Here is a 20,230-nt window from a genome sequence, read left to right as displayed (position 1 = left end):
TAGAGCTGTATCCATGTCTCAGTCCTAAAGTAGAGCTGTATCCAGTCCTAAAGTAGAGCTGTATCCAAGTCTCAGTCCTAAAGTAGAGCTGTATCCAGTCCTAAAGTAGAGCTGTATCCATGTCTCAGTCCTAAAGTAGAGCTGTAACCATGTCTCAGTCCTAAAGTAGAGCTGTATCCATGTCTCAGTTCTAAAGTAGAGCTGTAACCATGTCTCAGTCCTAAAGTAGAGCTGTATCCATGTCTCAGTCCTAAAGTAGAGCTGTATCCATCTCTCAGTCCTAAAGTAGAGCTGTATCCAGTCCTAAAGTAGAGCTGTATCCATGTCTCAGTCCTAAAGTAGAGCTGTATCCATGTCTCAGTCCTAAAGTAGAGCTGTATCCATGTCTCAGTCCTAAAGTAGAGCTGTATCCAGTCCTAAAGTAGAGCTGTATCCAGTCCTAAAGTAGAGCTGTATCCAGTCCTAAAGTAGAGCTGTATCCAGTCCTAAAGTAGAGCTGTATCCAGTCCTAAAGTAGAGCTGTATCCATGTCTCAGTCCTAAAGTAGAGCTGTATCCATGTCTCAGTCCTAAAGTAGAGCTGTATCCATGTCTCAGTCCTAAAGTAGAGCTGTATCCATGTCTCAGTCCTAAAGTAGAGCTGTATCCATGTCTCAGTCCTAAAGTAGAGCTGTATCCAGTCCTAAAGTAGAGCTGTATCCAGTCCTAAAGTAGAGCTGTATCCAGTCCTAAAGTAGAGCTGTATCCAGTCCTAAAGTAGAGCTGTATCCAGTCCTAAAGTAGAGCTGTATCCATGTCTCAGTCCTAAAGTAGAGCTGTAACCAGTCCTAAAGTAGAGCTGTAACCATGTCTCAGTCCTAAAGTAGAGCTGTATCCATGTCTCAGTCCTAAAGTAGAGCTGTATCCATGTCTCAGTCCTAAAGTAGAGCTGTATCCAGTCCTAAAGTAGAGCTGTATCCATGTCAGATTCATGTGTTCACAGGAACCCCCCTGTTCTCTACCCGATCAGATTCATGTGTTCACAGGAACCCCCCTGTAAGTCAACAGTAGGCCTACATGTTTTAATTTGAAGAAAAAAACTCCAAAGTAATCTGAATTATTATGTGATGCTCTTCAAATCCTCTTACATACTGTTGAATCATTTGGAGAGAGAAACTAGAAAACATATTATATTTTGATTCATAATTTGGAGAGAAAGTAAGAAATATTATATATTGATGAATAATTTGGAGAGAAAGTAAGAAACATCTTATATATTGATGAATAATTTGGAGGGAAACGTGTGTATTCGACACATTAACTCAGACACAGATCTTACCGTCTTTTCAGTTTCTGCATTTCCGAATGTGTCTGATAATTTCCCTTCCGTCCCTAAGCCCTTGTCCTTATATGGGGGCGGCAGGCCGCTAGTGGCGGTCTATATAGCACCCGCGGGGGGACAGGGGTGTCACTTTCCAGAAGGACAGTCGGACAGCCAGCCAGCCGCATCAACCCCCCCTCAGGTACCATGCTTTCTGGGTTACTCGATTCGCTCTGCATACACATAGAATCTTCAGAAACATTTACAGGAAAGACCAACTTGTGTAGTTGTCAATTTAATGTTTCTTTTGCTTTGGCATTCTCAACTCCAGCCTTGTAACTTTGTTTGCTTGTGTTCTATGACTGATAAACCTGATAAACTTTATAAACAGGTCTACAATGAATACATTCATTTTCATTTTAGCGTTTGGGATTGAATCCATGGGATATGTCCTTAGACATTGCAACTGTTCGAAACATACAGTGTAGCCTAGTTCTCATGCGTCTGCGATTGAATTCGTTTTTCATCTTTTCAGTTTTTTGTACACAAACCTCCTCCTGTGTGTTTGTAGACGAATGACAACGTGATGACCTTCCGCCGAGGACTCTAATAGTTCATGTGTTGTAAGCAACAAAGCTGAAGGCCTAGAATAAACTCAAATTATTAACTTGACTGCTACTCTCTGCAGATGGATCTGAGCTATACTACAGCCTGTATAGTAAAGCCTGAATATTGATTTAGGCATATACATTTATGACCAGCATGCAATTAAATATTGTAGCGGGATGACTTTAATTCACTTCCACATTTGCAGCGCATTTGATCGTAGTCCAGGCCTACACTACATCTAACAAAGAGAGATAGTTTGCAGGATGTAGACTATGGCATCGGAGGAGGAGCAGGACACTGTTACACAATCTCCCGATAAAGTGCCGGCCAAAGTCCGTCTCACAATCACTGTCGGGCACCGAGCCGGTTCAGTTGCGTCACTGTGATGCTCTTTTGATATTTCTGTGTGCCGTTATACTTCCTCCTGACCATCTAATCTATTCAAACATTCTGTATCCAGGCAGTTACCAAGCACGCACTCGCTTTGATTCCTCGCAGGTCACAGTTGGTGTTGGGTGGAGTTATTGGGCAGCTGAGCCTTTAGCGACTGTTGTCTGCTGTCATCTAACAGGGAGAGAGAGACCAGTGTCCTGTCTTTGTGTGCATGTTGTTGTTCCAGCCTCTCTTGCATCTCTACACTCTTAGAACAAAAGTACTCCAAAGAGTTCTGCAGCTGTCCCCATAGGAGAACCCTTTTTGGTTCCAGGTAGAACTCTTTAGTGTTCCATGTAGAACCAAAAGGGGTTTAGTTTCTCCTAGGGCTGACCCCATTTAGTTTCTCCTAGGGCTGACCCCATTTAGTTTCTCCTAGGGCTGACCCCATTTAGTTTCTCCGAGGGCCGACCCCATTTAGTTTCTCCGAGGGCCGACCCCATTTAGTTTCTCCTAGGGCTGACCCCATTTAGTTTCTCCTAGGGCTGACCCCATTTAGTTTCTCCTAGGGCTGACCCCATTTAGTTTCTCCTAGGGCTGACCCCATTTAGTTTCTCCTAGGGCTGACCCCATTTAGTTTCTCCTAGGGCTGACCCCATTTAGTTTCTCCTAGGGCTGACCCCATTTAGTTTCTCCTAGGGCTGACCCCATTTAGTTTCTCCTAGGGCTGACCCCATTTAGTTTCTCCTAGGGCTGACCCCATTTAGTTTCTCCTAGGGCTGACCCCATTTAGTTTCTCCTAGGGCTGACCCCATTTAGTTTCTCCTAGGGCTGACCCCATTTAGTTTCTCCTAGGGCTGACCCCATTTAGTTTCTCCTAGGGCTGACCCCATTTAGTTTCTCCTAGGGCTGACCCCATTTAGTTTCTCCTAGGGCTGACCCCATTTAGTTTCTCCTAGGGCTGACCCCATTTAGTTTCTCCTAGGGCTGACCCCATTTAGTTTCTCCTAGGGCTGACCCCATTTAGTTTCTCCGAGGGCTGACCCCATTTAGTTTCTCCGAGGGCTGACCCCATTTAGTTTCTCCGAGGGCTGACCCCATTTAGTTTCTCCTAGGGCTGACCCCATTTAGTTTCTCCTAGGGCTGACCCCATTTAGTTTCTCCTAGGGCTGACCCCATTTAGTTTCTCCTAGGGCTGACCCCATTTAGTTTCTCCTAGGGCTGACCCCATTTAGTTTCTCCTAGGGCCTACCCCATTTAGTTTCTCCTAGGGCTGACCCCATTTAGTTTCTCCTAGGGCTGACCCCATTTAGTTTCTCCTAGGGCTGACCCCATTTAGTTTCTCCTAGGGCTGACCCCATTTAGTTTCTCCTAGGGCTGACCCCATTTAGTTTCTCCTAGGGCTGACCCCATTTAGTCTACTGGTCAATAGGCTGCTGGTCGACCAAATTTTTTTTAGTAGCAGTAGCAACAAAAAAAAGAATAATAATCGCGACGCCTGATGGTCGGTGATCTGTTTGTTGACTTGGCTTTTAAAGACCTTAGAAAGACAGGATAGGATGGATATCAGTCTGTAACAGTTTGGGTCTAGAGTGTCTCCCCATTTGAAGAGGGGGATGACCGCGGCAGCTTTCCAATCTTTAGGGATCTCAGAAGACACGAAAGAGAGGTTGAACAGGCTGGTAATAGGGGATGCAACAAATTCGGCAGATAATTTTAGAAAGAGAGGGTCCAGATTGTCTAGCCCAGCTGATTTGTAGGGGTCCAGATTTTGCCGCTCTTTCAGGACATCAGCTATCTGGATTTGGGAGAAGGAGAAATGGGGGAGGCTTGGGCGAGTTGCTGTGGGGGGGTGCAGAGCTGTTGACCGGGGTAGGGGTAGCCAGGTGGAAAGCATGGCCAGCCGTAGAAAAATGCTTATTGAAATTCTCAATTATCGTGGATTTATCGGTGGTGACAGTGTTTCCTAGCTTCAGTACAGTGGGCAGCTGGGAGGAGGTGCTCTTATTCTCCATGGACTTTACAGTGTCCCAAAACTTTTTTGAGTTTGTGCTACAGGATGCAAATTTCTACTTGAAAAAACTAGCCTTGGCTTTTCTAACTGCCTGTGTATATTGGTTCCTGACTTCCCTGAAAAGTTGCATATCACGGGGGCTGTTCGATGCTAATGCAGAACGCCACAGGATGGTTTTGTGCTGGTCGAGGGCAGACAGGTCTGGAGTGAACCAAGGGCTATATCTTTTCCTGTTTTGTTTTTAATGAATGGAGCTTGTTTATTTAAGATGAGAAAGGCACTTTTAAAGAATAACCAGGCATCCTCTACTGACGGGATGAGGTCAATATCCTTCCAGGACACCTAGGCCAGGTCGATTAGAAAGGCTGAATTGTTTCAGGGAGCGTTTGATAGTGATGAGTGGAGGTCGTTTGACCGCGGACCCATTACGGATGCAGGCAATGAGGCAGTGATCGCTGAGATCTTGGTTGAAAACAGCAGAGGTGTATTTGGAGGGCAAGTTGGTTAGGATGATATCTTTGAGGGTGCCCGTGTTTCTCCTATGGGAACAGCCAAAGAACACAGCCCTAGTTTCTCCTATGGGAACAGCCAAAGAACACAGCCCTAGTTTCTGTATTTACATTTAAAAAAATAAGAAATATATAACATCTTAATGTTGCTCTAGGATATTGCAGAGTCTCAGGGAGAGAGTCAGAATCTCGGAGAGAGGCAGAGTCTGAGTCTCAGGGAGAGAGTTAGACAGACATAAAAGATAACTCAAGAACCAGATAGGAAATGTAATCTCAAATGTTCTGAATGTTGAGTGTGGGGGGGAGGGCCGGTGTGTGTGTATTAATAGACACACTGTATTGCGTACTGTAATACAGTAATGCCATGGCCAACAATAACATTGAGTGAAAGGTCACACTGAAGCCTCTAGTGAATCTACAGAAAGGTCAAATTAAAAGGTTAGAGATTAAACAGGCTCTAGACCACTTCACACACACTGCTAACAACACATCTAGCTCAGCACGTATTCACACACACGCACACACACACACACTGCTAACAACACACATAGCTCAGCACGTATTCACACACACACACGCACACACACTGCTAACAACACACATAGCTCAGCACGTATTCACACACACACACGCACACACACTGCTAACAACACACATAGCTCAGCACGTACACACACACACACACTGCTAACAACACATTTAGCTCGGCATGTATACACACACACACACACACACACACACACACACACACACACACACACACACACACACTGCACGTAACCAGGTAACTATACTACACTAACCTACGTAACCAGGTAACCATACTCCTGTGACCTCACTACTCTCTGATAGGCTAGCTGTGTGTGATGCTTGTAGGAGGAAGCACAGTGTGGAGAGTGGGACAGATTCCACTGTGATGCAGACATGAAGCTACCCACACAGTGGCTAAGCTACCCACACAGTGGCTAAGCTACCCACACAGTGGCTAAGCAACCCACACAGTGGCTAAGCTACCCACACAGTGGCTAAGCTACCCACACAGTGGCTAAGCTACCCACACAGTGGCTAAGCTACCCACACAGTGGCTAAGCAACCCACACAGTGGCTAAGCTACCCACACAGTGGCTAAGCTACCCACACAGTGGCTAAGCTACCCACACAGTAGCTAAGCTACCCACACAGTAGCTAAGCTACCCACACAGTGGCTAAGCTACCCACACAGTGGCTAAGCTACCCACACAGTGGCTAAGCTACCCACACAGTAGCTAGGCTACCCACACAGTAGCTAGGCTACCCACACAGTAGATAGGCTACCCACACAGTAGCTAAGCTACCCACACAGTGGCTAAGCTACCTACACAGTAGCTAGGCTACCCACACAGTAGCTAAGCCACCCACACAGTAGCTAAGCTACCCACACAGTAGCTAAGCAACCCACACAGTAGCTAAGCAACCCACACAGTGGCTAAGCAACCCACATAGTGGCTAAGCTACCTACACAGTGGCTAAGCTACCCACTCAGTGGCTAAGCTACCTACACAGTGGCTAAGCTACCTACACAGTGGCTAAGCTACCCACACAGTGGCTAAGCTACCCACACAGTGGCTAAGCTACCTACACAGTGGCTAAGCTACCTACACAGTGGCTAAGCTATCCACACAGTGGCTAAGCTACCTACACAGTGGCTAAGCTACCCACACAGTGGCTAAGCTACCCATACAGTGGCTAAGCTACCCACACAGTGGCTAAGCTACCCACACAGTGGCTAAGCTACCTACACAGTGGCTAAGTCAGGTCACACACACACAGTGGCTAAGCTACCTACACAGTGGCTAAGCTACCCACACAGTGGCTAAGCTACCCACACAGTGGCTAAGCTACCTACACAGTGGCTCAGCTACCCACACAGTGGCTAAGCTACCCTAAGCTACCCACACAGTGGCTAAGCTACCCACACAGTGGCTAAGCTACCCACACAGTGGCTAAGCTACCTACACAGTGGCTAAGCTACCCACACAGTGGCTAAGCTACCCTAAGCTACCCACACAGTGGCTAAGCTACCCACACAGTGGCTAAGCTACCCACACAGTGGCTAAGCTACCCACACAGTGGCTAAGCTACCCACACAGTGGCTAAGCTACCTACACAGTGGCTAAGTCAGGTCACACACACACAGTGGTCACACACAGAGGTGTACATACCGACTACAGTACAGATTGCTAGGAGAGTGGAGACTGACCTGAATTTTGATTGGCTGACAGCAACAGAGTAAATCTGAAGGTCAATATAATAGTTGATTATTCATTTTTTCCCGTTCCCTCCTATCTCTCTTTCTCTCTCCTTCCCCCTGTCCCCTACTATCTCTCTCTATCTCCCCTTCCCTCTGTCCCCTACTATCTCTCCTTCCCCCTGTCCCCTCCTATCTCTCTCCTTCCCCCTGTCCCCTCCTATCTCTCTCCCTTCCCCCTGTCCCCTCCTATCTCTCTCCTTCCCCCTGTCCCCTCCTATCTCTCTCTATCTCTCCTTCCCCCTGTCCCCTCCTATCTCTCTCTATCTCTCCTTCCCCCTGTCCCCTCCTATCTCTCTCCCTTCCCACTGTCCCCTCCTATCTCTCTCCCTTCCCCCTGTCCCCTCCTATCTCTCTCCCTTCCCCCTGTCCCCTCCTATCTCTCTCCTTCCCCCTGTCCCCTCCTATCTCTCTCTATCTCTCCTTCCCCCTGTCCCCTCCTATCTCTCTCTATCTCTCCTTCCCCCTGTCCCCTCCTATCTCTCTCCCTTCCCACTGTCCCCTCCTATCTCTCTCCCTTCCCCCTGTCCCCTCCTATCTCTCTCCCTTCCCCCTGTCCCCTCCTATCTCTCTCCTTCCCCCTGTCCCCTCCTATCTCTCTCTATCTCTCCTTCCCCCTGTCCCCTCCTATCTCTCTCTATCTCTCCTTCCCCCTGTCCCCTCCTATCTCTCTCCCTTCCCACTGTCCCCTCCTATCTCTCTCCCTTCCCCCTGTCCCCTCCTATCTCTCTCCCTTCCCCCTGTCCCCTCCTATCTCTCTCTATCTCTCCTTCCCCCTGTCCCCTCCTATCTCTCTCTATCTCTCCCTTCCCCCTGTCCCCTCCTATCTCTCTCCCTTCCCCCTGTCCCCTCCTATCTCTCTCCCTTCCCCCTGTCCCCTCCTATCTCTCTCTATCTCTCCTTCCCCCTGTCCCCTCCTATCTCTCTCTCATTCCCTCTGTCCCCTCCTATCTCTCTCCCTTCCCCCTGTCCCCTCCTATCTCTCTCTCATTCCCTCTGTCCCCTCCTATCTCTCTCCCTTCCCCCTGTCCCCTCCTATCTCTCTCTCATTCCCTCTGTCCCCTCCTATCTCTCTCCCTTCCCCCTGTCCCCTCCTATCTCTCTCCCTTCCCCCTGTCCCCTCCTATCTCTCTCCCTTCCCCCTGTCCCCTCCTATCTCTCTCTCATTCCCTCTGTCCCCTCCTATCTCTCTCTCATTCCCTCTGTCCCCCCCTATCTCTCTCCCTTCCCCCTGTCCCCTCCTATCTCTCTCTCATTCCCTCTGTCCCCTCCTATCTCTCTCTATCTCTCCTTCCCCCTGTCCCCTCCTATCTCTCTCTATCTCTCCCTTCCCCCTGTCCCCTCCTATCTCTCTCTATCTCTCCCTTCCCCCTGTCCCCTCCTATCTCTCTCCCTTCCCCCTGTCCCCTCCTATCTCTCTCTATCTCTCCCTTCCCCCTGTCCCCTCCTATCTCTCTCCCTTCCCCCTGTCCCCTCCTATCTCTCTCCCTTCCCCCTGTCCCCTCCTATCTCTCTCCCTTCCCCCTGTCCCCTCCTATCTCTCTCCCTTCCCCCTGTCCCCTCCTATCTCTCTCCTTCCCTCTGTCCCCCCCTATCTCTCTCCCTTCCCCCTGTCCCCTCCTATCTCTCTCTCATTCCCTCTGTCCCCTCCTATCTCTCTCTATCTCTCCTTCCCCCTGTCCCCTCCTATCTCTCTCTATCTCTCCCTTCCCCCTGTCCCCTCCTATCTCTCTCTATCTCTCCCTTCCCCCTGTCCCCTCCTATCTCTCTCCCTTCCCCCTGTCCCCTCCTATCTCTCTCTATCTCTCCCTTCCCCCTGTCCCCTCCTATCTCTCTCCCTTCCCCCTGTCCCCTCCTATCTCTCTCCCTTCCCCCTGTCCCCTCCTATCTCTCTCCCTTCCCCCTGTCCCCTCCTATCTCTCTCTATCTCTCCTTCCCCCTGTCCCCTCCTATCTCTCTCCCTTCCCCCTGTCCCCTCCTATCTCTCTCTCATTCCCTCTGTCCCCTCCTATCTCTCTCCCTTCCCTCTGTCCCCTCCTATCTCTCTCTCACTTTCTCCCCCTCATCTCTTTCTATCGCTCCTCTCTAGTCAGGATGTCTATCACTAAGATCCATGCCCGAGAGATCCTCGACTCCAGAGGAAACCCCACCGTGGAGGTGGACCTCTACACCGCCAAAGGTGCACACAATGTTTACATAAAAACATACAGTACCACAATGTTGTTCACCGACCCAGCAGTTTAACCTCTCTGTGTGTTCAGGCCGTTTCAGGGCAGCCGTGCCCAGCGGTGCCTCTACTGGTGTCCATGAGGCTTTGGAGCTGAGAGATGGAGACAAGTCACGCTATCTGGGAAAAGGTGAGTTATGTCTCTCTGGGATCTGTTGAACTGCTCTGATCTAGCTCTCTGGGATCTGTTGATCTGGTCTGATCTGCCTCTCTGGGATCTGTGGATCTGGTCTGATCTACCTCGCTGGGATCTGTTGACCTGGTCTGAGCTACCGCTCTGGGATCTGTTGACCTGGTCTGATCTAAGTCTCTGGGATCTGTTGACCTGGTCTGATCTACCTCTCTGGGATCTGTTGACCTGGTCTGATCTAAGTCTCTGGGATCTGTTGACCTGGTCTGATCTACCTCTCTGGGATCTGTTGACCTGGTCTGATCTAAGTCTCTGGGATCTGTTGACCTGGTCTGATCTACCTCTCTGGGATCTGTTGACCTGGTCTGATCTAAGTCTCTGGGATCTGTTGACCTGGTCTGATCTACCTCTCTGGGATCTGTTGACCTGGTCTGATCTAAGTCTCTGGGATCTGTTGACCTGGTCTGATCTACCTCTCTGGGATCTGTTGACCTGGTCTGATCTAAGTCTCTGGGATCTGTTGACCTGGTCTGATCTAAGTCTCTGGGATCTGTTGACCTGGTCTGATCTAAGTCTCTGGGATCTGTTCACCTGGTCTGATCTACCTCTCTGGGATCTGTTGACCTGGTCTGATCTACCTCTCTGGGATCTATTGACCTGGTCTGATCTAAGTCTCTGGGATCTGTTGACCTGGTCTCATCTACCTCTCTGGGATCTGTTGACCTGGTCTGATCTACCTCTCTGGGATCTGTTGACCTGGTCTGATCTAAGTCTCTGGGATCTGTTGACCTGGTCTGATCTAAGTCTCTGGGATCTGTTGATCTGGATGAGAGATACTCAAATCTAGACCATAAGTCCAGTTCCACTTCTGATTTTAATTTCTACCTGCTAGTTAATTGCAGTCACCTGGTGCGGTACTAGACTAGAGGGTAGAGGTACTGGACTAGAGGGTAGAGGTACTGGACTAGAGGGTAGAGGTACTGGACTAGAGGGTAGAGGTACTGGACTAGAGGGTAGAGGTACTGGACTAGAGGGTAGAGGTACTGGACTAGAGGGTAGAGGTACTGGACTAGAGGGTAGAGGTACTGGACTAGAGGGTAGAGGTACTGGACTAGAGGGTAGAGGTACTGGACTAGAGGGTAGAGGTACTGGACTAGAGGGTAGAGGTACTGGACTAGAGGGTAGAGGTACTGGACTAGAGGGTAGAGGTACTGGACTAGAGGGTAGAGGTACTGGACTAGAGGGTAGAGGTACTGGACTAGAGGGTAGAGGTACTGGACTAGAGGGTAGAGGTACTGGACTAGAGGGTAGAGGTACTGGACTAGAGGGTAGAGGTACTGGACTAGAGGGTAGAGGTACTGGACTAGAGGGTAGAGGTACTGGACTAGAGGGTAGAGGTACTGGACTAGAGGGTAGAGGTACTGGACTAGAGGGTAGAGGTACTGGACTAGAGGGTAGAGGTACTGGACTAGAGGGTAGAGGTACTGGACTAGAGGGTAGAGGTACTGGACTAGAGGGTAGAGGTACTGGACTAGAGGGTAGAGGTACTGGACTAGAGGGTAGAGGTACTGGACTAGAGGGTAGAGGTACTGGACTAGAGGGTAGAGGTACTGGACTATAGAGTCAGGTTTGATCATCCCTGGAGTGGACTGATCGGTTTCTCTGTGATCTAACAGTGTGTTCTATCTCTTTAATATCTTTAGGTACCATTAAGGCTGTGGACTGATCGGTTTCTCTGTGCTCTAACAGTGTTTTCTATCTCTTTAATATCTTTAAAGGTACCATTAAGGCTGTGGATCATGTGAACAAGGACATCGCTGCCAAACTGATTGAGAAGAAGTTCAGTGTTGTTGACCAGGAGAAGATTGACAAATTCATGCTGGAGTTGGACGGAACTGAGAACAAGTGTATGTCTCTTCTCCTTTGTCTTAATTGACATTCAAATTTAGAGTACTTTAAGACAATTTAAACCTTCTGCTTCTATCGAACGTCCCATCAGCACAGGATTCCTTGTCTGCGTCCACGCATCTCCTAGGAAAAGTGTCCTGCTGACGCGTAGAGTCCGTGCATCTCCTAGGAAAAGTGTCCTGCTGACGCGTAGAGTCCGTGCATCTCCTAGGAAAAGTGTCCTGCTGACGCGTAGAGTCCGTGCATCTCCTAGGAAAAGTGTCCTGCTGGCGCGTAGAGTCCGTGCATCTCCTAGGAAAAGTGTCCTGCTGACGCGTAGAGTCCGTGCATCTCCTAGGAAAAGTGTCCTGCTGGCGCGTAGAGTCCGTGCATCTCCTAGGAAAAGTGTCCTGCTGACGCGTAGAGTCCGTGCATCTCCTAGGAAAAGTGTCCTGCTGGCGCGTAGAGTCCGTGCATCTCCTAGGAAAAGTGTCCTGCTGACGTGTAGAGTCCATGCATCTCCTAGGAAAAGTGTCCTGCTGACGCGTAGAGTCCGTGCATCTCCTAGGAAAGTGTCCTGCTGACGTGTAGAGTCCATGCATCTCCTAGGAAAAGTATCCTGCTGACGTGTAGAGTCCGTGCATCTCCTAGGAAAAGTGTCCTGCTGACGCGTAGAGTCCGTGCATCTCCTAGGAAAAGTGTCCTGCTGACGCGTAGAGTCCATGCATCTCCTAGGAAAAGTATCCTGCTGACGCGTAGAGTCCGTGCAGACGGGAGCTTTTGATGATGCATCCTGTTGTTCAAATTAAATGAGGCTTTACACTGTCAAAGTAAACTCTTAGCAGTATGCATATTCACACAGTCTCCTCCCCTTCCACCTGCCCCCCACTCCCCGCCCTCCTGCCTCTTCCTGCCCCCCTCTCTTTCTTGCCTCCCTCACACCCCCTGCCTCATGCCTCTCCCCCTCCTGTAGCTAAGTTTGGAGCCAATGCCATCCTGGGTGTGTCTCTGGCGGTCTGCAAGGCCGGAGCAGCAGAGAAGGGAGTGCCCCTGTACCGACACATCGCTGACCTGGCCGGACACAAGGACGTCATCCTGCCCTGCCCCGTGAGTAAACCCTTAACCTTTAACCCCGACCCCTGCCCCATCATATACCTACCTATATATAATCTAACCAGGACATCACCCTGCCCCGTGAGTTAACCTTTAACCCCGACCCCTGCCCCGTGAGTAAACCTTTAACCTTTTAACTCTTTCCCCTGCCCTGTGAGTAAACCTTTGAACTCTTTCCCCTGCCCCGTGAGTAAATCCCTGCCCCGTGAGTAAACCTTTAACCTTTGAACTCTTTCCCCTGCCCCGTGAGTAAACCCCTGCCCTGTGAGTAAACCTTTAACCCCGACCCCTGCCCCGTGAGTAAACCTTTAACCTTTTAACTCTTTCCCCTGCCCCGTGAGTTAACCTTTAACCTTTTAACTCTTTCCCCTGCCCCGTGAGTTAACCTTTAACCTTTTAACTCTTTCCCCTGCCCCGTGAGTTAACCTTTAACCTTTTAACTCTTTCCCCTGCCCCGTGAGTAAACCTTTAACCTTTAACCCCGACCCCTGCCCCGTGAGTTAACCTTTAACCTTTTAACTCTTTCCCTGCCCTGTGAGTTAACCTTTAACCTTTTAACTCTTTCCCCTGCCCCGTGAGTTAACCTTTAACCTTTTAACTCTTTCCCTGCCCCGTGAGTAAACCTTTAACCTTTGAACTCTTTCCCCTGCCCTGTGAGTACATATGCCTTCATATTTACTACCTTTATACTTGATGTACAGTATATTGTCAGCTTTGGAAATTAAAAATAAATAAAATGGGTAGCATATCAAACTAGAAATGACATTTCCTAAAGAAAATATGTCTGCTTGCCTGCCCTCTCTCCAGGCCTTCAACGTGATCAACGGTGGTAGCCATGCTGGTAACAAGCTCTAACCTCTTCTCTACACCTCCCTCTCTCCTCCTCTCCTCTCCCCCTCCTCCCTCTCTCCTCTCCTCCCTCTCTCCTCCCTCTCTCCTCTCCCTCTCCTCTCCCTCTCCTCCCTCTCTCCTCTCCTCCCTCTCTCCTCTCCTCTCCTCTCCTCCCTCTCTCCTCTCCTCCCTCTCTCCAGGCCTTCAACGTGATCAACGGTGGTAGCCATGCTGGTAACAAGCTGGCCATGCAGGAGTTCATGATCCTGCCCATCGGAGCGGCTAACTTCCACGAGGCCATGAGGATCGGAGCTGAGGTTTACCACAACCTGAAGAACGTGATCAAGGCCAAGTATGGAAAGGATGCCACCAACGTAGGTGATGAGGGCGGCTTCGCACCCAACATCCTGGAGAACAACGAGGGTAAGAGCTTATAGGGCACCCTTGTGGAGCTGCACCACAGGGACTATTACTATAGGGCACCCTTGTGGAGCTGCACCACAGGGACTATTACTATAGGGCACCCTTGTGGAGCTGCACCACAGGGACTATTACTATAGGGCACCCTTGTGGAGCTGCACCACAGGGACTATTACTATAGGGCACCCTTGTGGAGCTGCACCACAGGGACTATTACTATACGTGGTGGCATCCTTTCTCTTGTGGACCTGCACCACAGGGACTATTACTATACGTGGTGGCATCCTTTCTCTTGTGGAGCTGCACCACAGGGACTATTACTATACGTGGTGGCATCCTTTCTCTTGTGGACCTGCACCACAGGGACTATTACTATAGGGCACCCTTGTGGAGCTGCACCACAGGGACTATTACTATAGGGCACCCTTGTGGAGCTGCACCACAGGGACTATTACTGTAGGGCACCCTTGTGGAGCTGCACCACAGGGACTATTACTGCAGGGCACCCTTGTGGAGCTGCACCACAGGGACTATTATAAAGGGCCCCCTGGTGGAGGTGTGTGATACTTTAACCCTTTCTTCTCCCTCCAGCTCTGGAGCTCCTGAAGTCAGCCATTGAGAAGGCCGGCTACCCAGACAAGATCATCATCGGCATGGACGTGGCTGCCTCGGAGTTCTACAAGGCAGGAAAGTACGACCTGGACTTCAAGTCACCTGACGACCCTGCCAGGTACATCACCGGGGATCAGCTGGGAGATCTGTACAAGAGCTTCATCAAGGGATATCCCGGTATGTAGAGAAACACAGGCACACACACACTGTATATACACCCTTCCTCGCTAACTCCTTCGCTCCTCTCCAGTCCAGTCCATTGAGGATCCCTTCGATCAGGATGATTGGGCTGCATGGTCAAAGTTCACCGCCGCCGTCGACATCCAGGTGGGTCCAGTCATTGTTTGTTTATCTTCAGCTCTTCCTATATCTATAGGGGTCTAACTCTGTGTGTTCCTATATCACTACACAACACTAAACTATACATTAATTGCACTGTAACGGTGGCAACCGGTGCCCACAAACTGTTAGGGCCGACATAAAGCTGTCCCAACAACAGAGCTTTATTTTCAGCACCATGCAGCGAAACATTACCACTGCTACACCTGGTTATCAGTGGAGCCTTGTCTGGCAGCAAAACATTACCACTGCTACACCTGGTTATCAGCAGAGCCTTGTCTGGCAGCAAAACATTACCACTGCTACACCTGGTTATCAGCAGAGCCTTGTCTGGCAGCAAAACATTACCACTGCTACACCTGGTTATCAGCAGAGCCTTGTCTGGCAGCAAAACATTACCACTGCTACACCTGGTTATCAGCAGAGCCTTGTCTGGCAGCAAAACATTACCACTGCTACACCTGGTTATCAGCGGAGCCTTGTCTGGCAGCAAAACATTACCACTGCTACACCTGGTTATCAGCGGAGCCTTGTCTGGCAGCAAAACATTACCACTGCTACACCTGGTTATCAGCGGAGCCTTGTCTGGCAGCAAAACATTACCACTGCTACACCTGGTTATCAGCGGAGCCTTGTCTGGCAGCAAAACATTACCACTGCTACACCTGGTTATCAGCGGAGCCTTGTCTGGCAGCAAAACATTACCACTGCTACACCTGGTTATCAGCAGAGCCTTGTCTGGCAGCAAAACATTACCACTGCTACACCTGGTTATCAGCAGAGCCTTGTCTGGCAGCAAAACATTACCACTGCTACACCTGGTTATCAGCAGAGCCTTGTCTGGCAGCAAAACATTACCACTGCTACACCTGGTTATCAGCAGAGCCTTGTCTGGCAGCAAAACATTACCACTGCTATACCTGGTTATCAGCAGAGCCTTGTCTGGCAGCAAAACATTACCACTGCTACACCTGGTTATCAGCAGAGCCTTGTCTGGCAGCAAAACATTCAGCCTCATTTACTGCCTGTTAAAAACCATAGCTGATATGGCTCACTTTTTATATATATTTAATTTTATTTCACCTCTATTTAACCAGGTAGGCCAGTTGAGAACAAGTTCTCATTTACAACTGCGATCTGGCCAAGATAAAGCAAAGCAGTGCGACACAAACAACATCACAGAGTCAGACATAAACAAACACACAGTCAATAACACGATAGAAAAATCTATATACAGTGTGTGCAAATGAGGTAAGATTAGGGAGGTGAGGCAATAAATAGGGCCATAGTGGCAAAATAATTACAATTTAGCAATTAAATACCAGAGTGAAAGATGTGCAGAAGATGTGCAAGTAGAGATACTGGGGTGCAAAAGAGCAATAATAATAATAATAATTGAAGATGAGATGTGTGGGTGGGCTATTTACAGATGGGCTATGTACAGGTATGTACTTGCTTACACTAATAGGGTTTCTACTGTCTCCTTGTGGATTTGTGGAACTTCATATATAGTATATAGTATCCCCTCTTCATGGTTACAGACTCAACAACATTATATAGTATCCCCTCTTCATGATTACAGACCCAACAACATTATATAGTATCCCATCCTCATGGTTCCAGACCCAACAACATTATATAGTATCCCCTCTTCATGGTTACAGACTCAACAACATTATATAGTATCCCCTCTTCATGGTTACAGACTCAACAACATTATATAGTATCCCCTCTTCATGGTTACAGACCCAACAACATTATATAGTATCCTCTCTTCATGGTTCCAGACCCAACAACATTATATAGTATCCCCTCCTCATGGTTCCAGACCCAACAACATTATATAGTATCCCCTCCTCATGGTTACAGACCCAACAACATTATATAGTATCCCTCCTCATGGTTACAGACCCAACAACATTATATAGTATCCCCTCCTCATGGTTACAGACCCAACAACATTATATAGTATCCCTCCTTGTGAAGAGAAGCACATGAGAAAATTATAATACACAAAGTAAGCAAAACAATGAAATGCATCATTCCAACATTGCCTAAAATTATGAATAAGATACTAATGAGATAGACCTAGATAAGCAATAGGATATGTACAAACAATGGCATAAGGGAACGATGAGCGGATAAAGGCAAGCCATTAGTGAGTGAGTAGTTGATATAACTATTTGTTCAGCACTTTTGTACACTCAGTGTATACGTTAACCAATCTGTATGTTATTCTATAGGTGGTGGGAGATGATCTGACCGTAACCAACCCTAAGCGTATCCAGCAGGCTGTGGAGAAGAAGGCCTGTAACTGCCTGCTCCTGAAGGTCAACCAGATCGGCTCCGTCACAGAGTCCATCAAGGCGTAAGTATAGGGCCCCCTCTTAGAGCTGCACCACAGGGACTAAGCTAGAGTGTCTCCTGTTGGAGCTGCAACACAGGGACTATATTACAGGGCCCCCTGCTGGAGCTGCACCACAGGGACTATATTACAGGGCCCCCTGCTGGAGCTGTGCTACAGACTCTATATTACAGGGCCTCCTGCTGGAGCTGTACCACAGAGACTATATTACAGGGCCCCCTGCTGGAGCTGTGCTACAGACTCTATATTACAGGGCCCGCTACTGGAGCTGCACCACAGGGACTATATTACAGGGCCCCCTGCTGGAGCTGCACCACAGGGACTATATTACAGGGCCCCCTGCTGGAGCTGCACCACAGGGACTATATTACAGGGCCCCCTGCTGGAGCTGCACCACAGGGACTATATTACAGGGCCACCTGCTGGCGCTGCGCCTCAGGCACTATATTACAGGGCCCCCTACTGGAGCTGCGCCTCAGGCACTATATTACAGGGCCCCCTGCTGGAGCTGCGCCTCAGGCACTATATTACAGGGCCCCCTGCTGGAGCTGCGCTATAGGCACTATATTACAGGGCCCCCTGCTGGAGCTGCGGTTCAGGCACTATATAACAGGGCCCCCTGCTGGAGCTGCGGTTCAGGCACTATATTACAGGGCCCCCTGCTGGAGCTGCGGTTCAGGCACTATATTACAGGGCCCCCTGCTGGAGCTGCGGTTCAGGCACTATATTACAGGGCCCCCTGCTGGAGCTGCGGTTCAGGCACTATATTACAGGGCCCCCTGCTGGAGCTGCGGTTCAGGCACTATATTACAGGGCCCCCTGCTGGAGCTGCGCTATAGGCACTATATTACAGGGCCCCCTGCTGGAGCTGCGGTTCAGGCACTATATTACAGGGCCCCCTGCTGGAGCTGCGGTTCAGGCACTATATTACAGGGCCCCCTGCTGGAGCTGCGGTTCAGGCAATATATTACAGGGCCCCCTGCTGGAGCTGCGCTATAGGCACTATATTACAGGCCCCCTGCTGGAGCTGCACCACAGGGACTATATTACAGGGCCCCCTGCTGGAGCTGCGCTATAGGCACTATATTACAGGCCCCCTGCTGGAGCTGCACCACAGGGACTATATTACAGGGCCCCCTGCTGGAGCTGCGCTATAGGCACTATATTACAGGGCCCCCTGCTGGAGCTGCACCACAGGGACTATATTACAGGGCCCCCTGCTGGAGCTGCTCTATAGGCACTATATTACAGGGCCCTGCCCCTCAGGCACTATATTACAGGGCCCCCTGCGGGAGCTGCGCCTCAGGCACTATTTTACAGGGCCAAATTGACCATCTCTTATGTGTAACAGGTGTAGTAGCGACTCGGCTTCTCATTATATAGTATTAGTTCATTTTTTGCTTTGAGATTTCTTTCCGTTACGAAAAATAGTTTAGAAGTTGAAATAATGATTTTGTATTATTCTTACAGGTGTAAGCTGGCCCAGTCTAACGGATGGGGTGTGATGGTATCTCATCGTTCCGGAGAGACAGAGGACACTTTCATCGCTGACCTGGTGGTCGGACTCTGCACTGGACAGATCAAGACTGGGGCCCCCTGTAGATCAGAACGTCTGGCCAAATACAACCAGCTGATGAGGTCAGTTATACTAACCCTAGTTAATACCATAGCCTTATAATGCACTGCCCCCTACAGGAATACACCAGCTACTGCACCCTGACTCAGTTAATATACTGGCGCCTTATAATACACTGCCCCCTACAGGAATACACCAGCTACTGCACCCTGACTCAGTTAATATACGGGAGCCTTATAATACACTGCCCCCTACAGGAATACACCAGCTACTGCACCCTGACTCAGTTAATATACTGGAGCCTTATAATACACTGCCCCATACAGGAATACACTAGCTACTGCACCCTGACTCAGTTATTATATACTGGAGCCTTATGGTAGACTGACCCCTACAGGAATACACTAGCTACTGCACCCTGACTCAGTTAATATACTGGAGACTTATAATACACTGCCCCATACAGGAATACACCAGCTACTGCACCCTGACTCAGTTAATATACTGGAGCCTTATAATACACTGCCCCCTACAGGAATACACCAGCTACTGCACCCTGACTCAGTTAATATACTGGAGCCTTATAATACACTGACCCCTACAGGAATACACCAGCTACTGCACCCTGACTCAGTTAATATACTGGAGCCTTATAATACACTGCCCCCTACAGGAATACACCAGCTACTGCACCCTGACTCAGTTAATATACTGGAGCCTTATGGTAGACTGACCCCTACAGGAATACACCAGCTACTGCACCCTGACTCAGTTAATATACTGGAGCCTTATGGTAGACTGACCCCTACAGGAATACACCAGCTACTGCACCCTGACTGACTTTATACTAAGTTACTACTGTAGTGTATACCAGATATATATATATATACCAGATGTGTTCAATTCAAACTGCTGGACAAGATTTTATGTTGCAAAGATGAACGATCCTGACCTCTAACCCCTGACTTCTATGTCCTTCAGGATTGAAGAGGAGCTTGGAGACAAGGCCAAGTTTGCCGGCAAGGACTACCGTCACCCCAAAATCAACTAAACCCTCCATCCTCCTCCATCTCCTCCTTTAACCTATCACGGCTGACTGTCTACCCTCCTCTTGAGGTCAGGGGTCAGAAGAAGACGAAATTCCACTTTTTATGTGTTTTATCTTCGGCCCTTTCATCCCTCCCTCCGTCCCTCCCTTTCATCCCTCCCTCCGTCCCTCCCTTTCATCCCTCCCGACGTCCCCTGTTACGAGTGACTGTTTTGACGTAACGTGAGAAATAAAACAAAACCAAATTTAAAGTGGTGCTCTCCTGTTCCTGTGTACTGCTGCTCTGATCTACATCATTGACTATTTATGTGTGTCAATGGTTCCAATTGGCTCTTACATCCCCCACCATCCTTCTCTCCCAGTAACAATTCCCCAGGTCGTTGATGTAAATGAGAACGTTTTCTCAGTCAAATTACTGGGTTAAATATTTAAAAAAATAAAACAAAATGTAGTGATCTATTTAGACCAGGGTCCATCACCACTACATATGATCTACTATATAGACCAGGGTCCATCACCACTACATATGATCTACTACTATATAGACCAGGGTCCATCACCACTACATATGATCTACTACTATATAGACCAG

The 20,230-nt window shown here is 49.0% G+C and overlaps 1 protein-coding gene across 1 annotated transcript; it reads left to right on the top strand.

Annotated features, from left to right (window-relative positions):
* Positions 1-1,408: 1,408 nt before the first annotated feature.
* LOC129866026 (beta-enolase) lies at positions 1,409-19,889 on the top strand. The gene is made up of 11 exons (XM_055939163.1): positions 1,409-1,501; positions 9,180-9,269; positions 9,352-9,447; positions 11,226-11,354; positions 12,308-12,441; positions 13,479-13,701; positions 14,290-14,487; positions 14,561-14,637; positions 16,893-17,017; positions 18,485-18,652; positions 19,572-19,889. The coding sequence occupies exons 2-11, from the start codon at positions 9,185-9,187 to the stop codon at positions 19,639-19,641; spliced, it is 1,305 nt and encodes a 434-aa protein (XP_055795138.1). The 5' UTR covers positions 1,409-1,501; positions 9,180-9,184; the 3' UTR covers positions 19,642-19,889.
* The last annotated feature ends 341 nt before the right edge of the window (positions 19,890-20,230 follow it).

Source organism: Salvelinus fontinalis, chromosome 11 (assembly GCF_029448725.1).
Source record: "Salvelinus fontinalis isolate EN_2023a chromosome 11, ASM2944872v1, whole genome shotgun sequence".
NCBI classification, from domain to species: Eukaryota; Metazoa; Chordata; class Actinopteri; order Salmoniformes; family Salmonidae; genus Salvelinus; species Salvelinus fontinalis.
The sequence above is the reverse complement of the archived record's forward strand: the minus strand, read 5'-3'. Positions and strand labels throughout refer to the sequence as shown.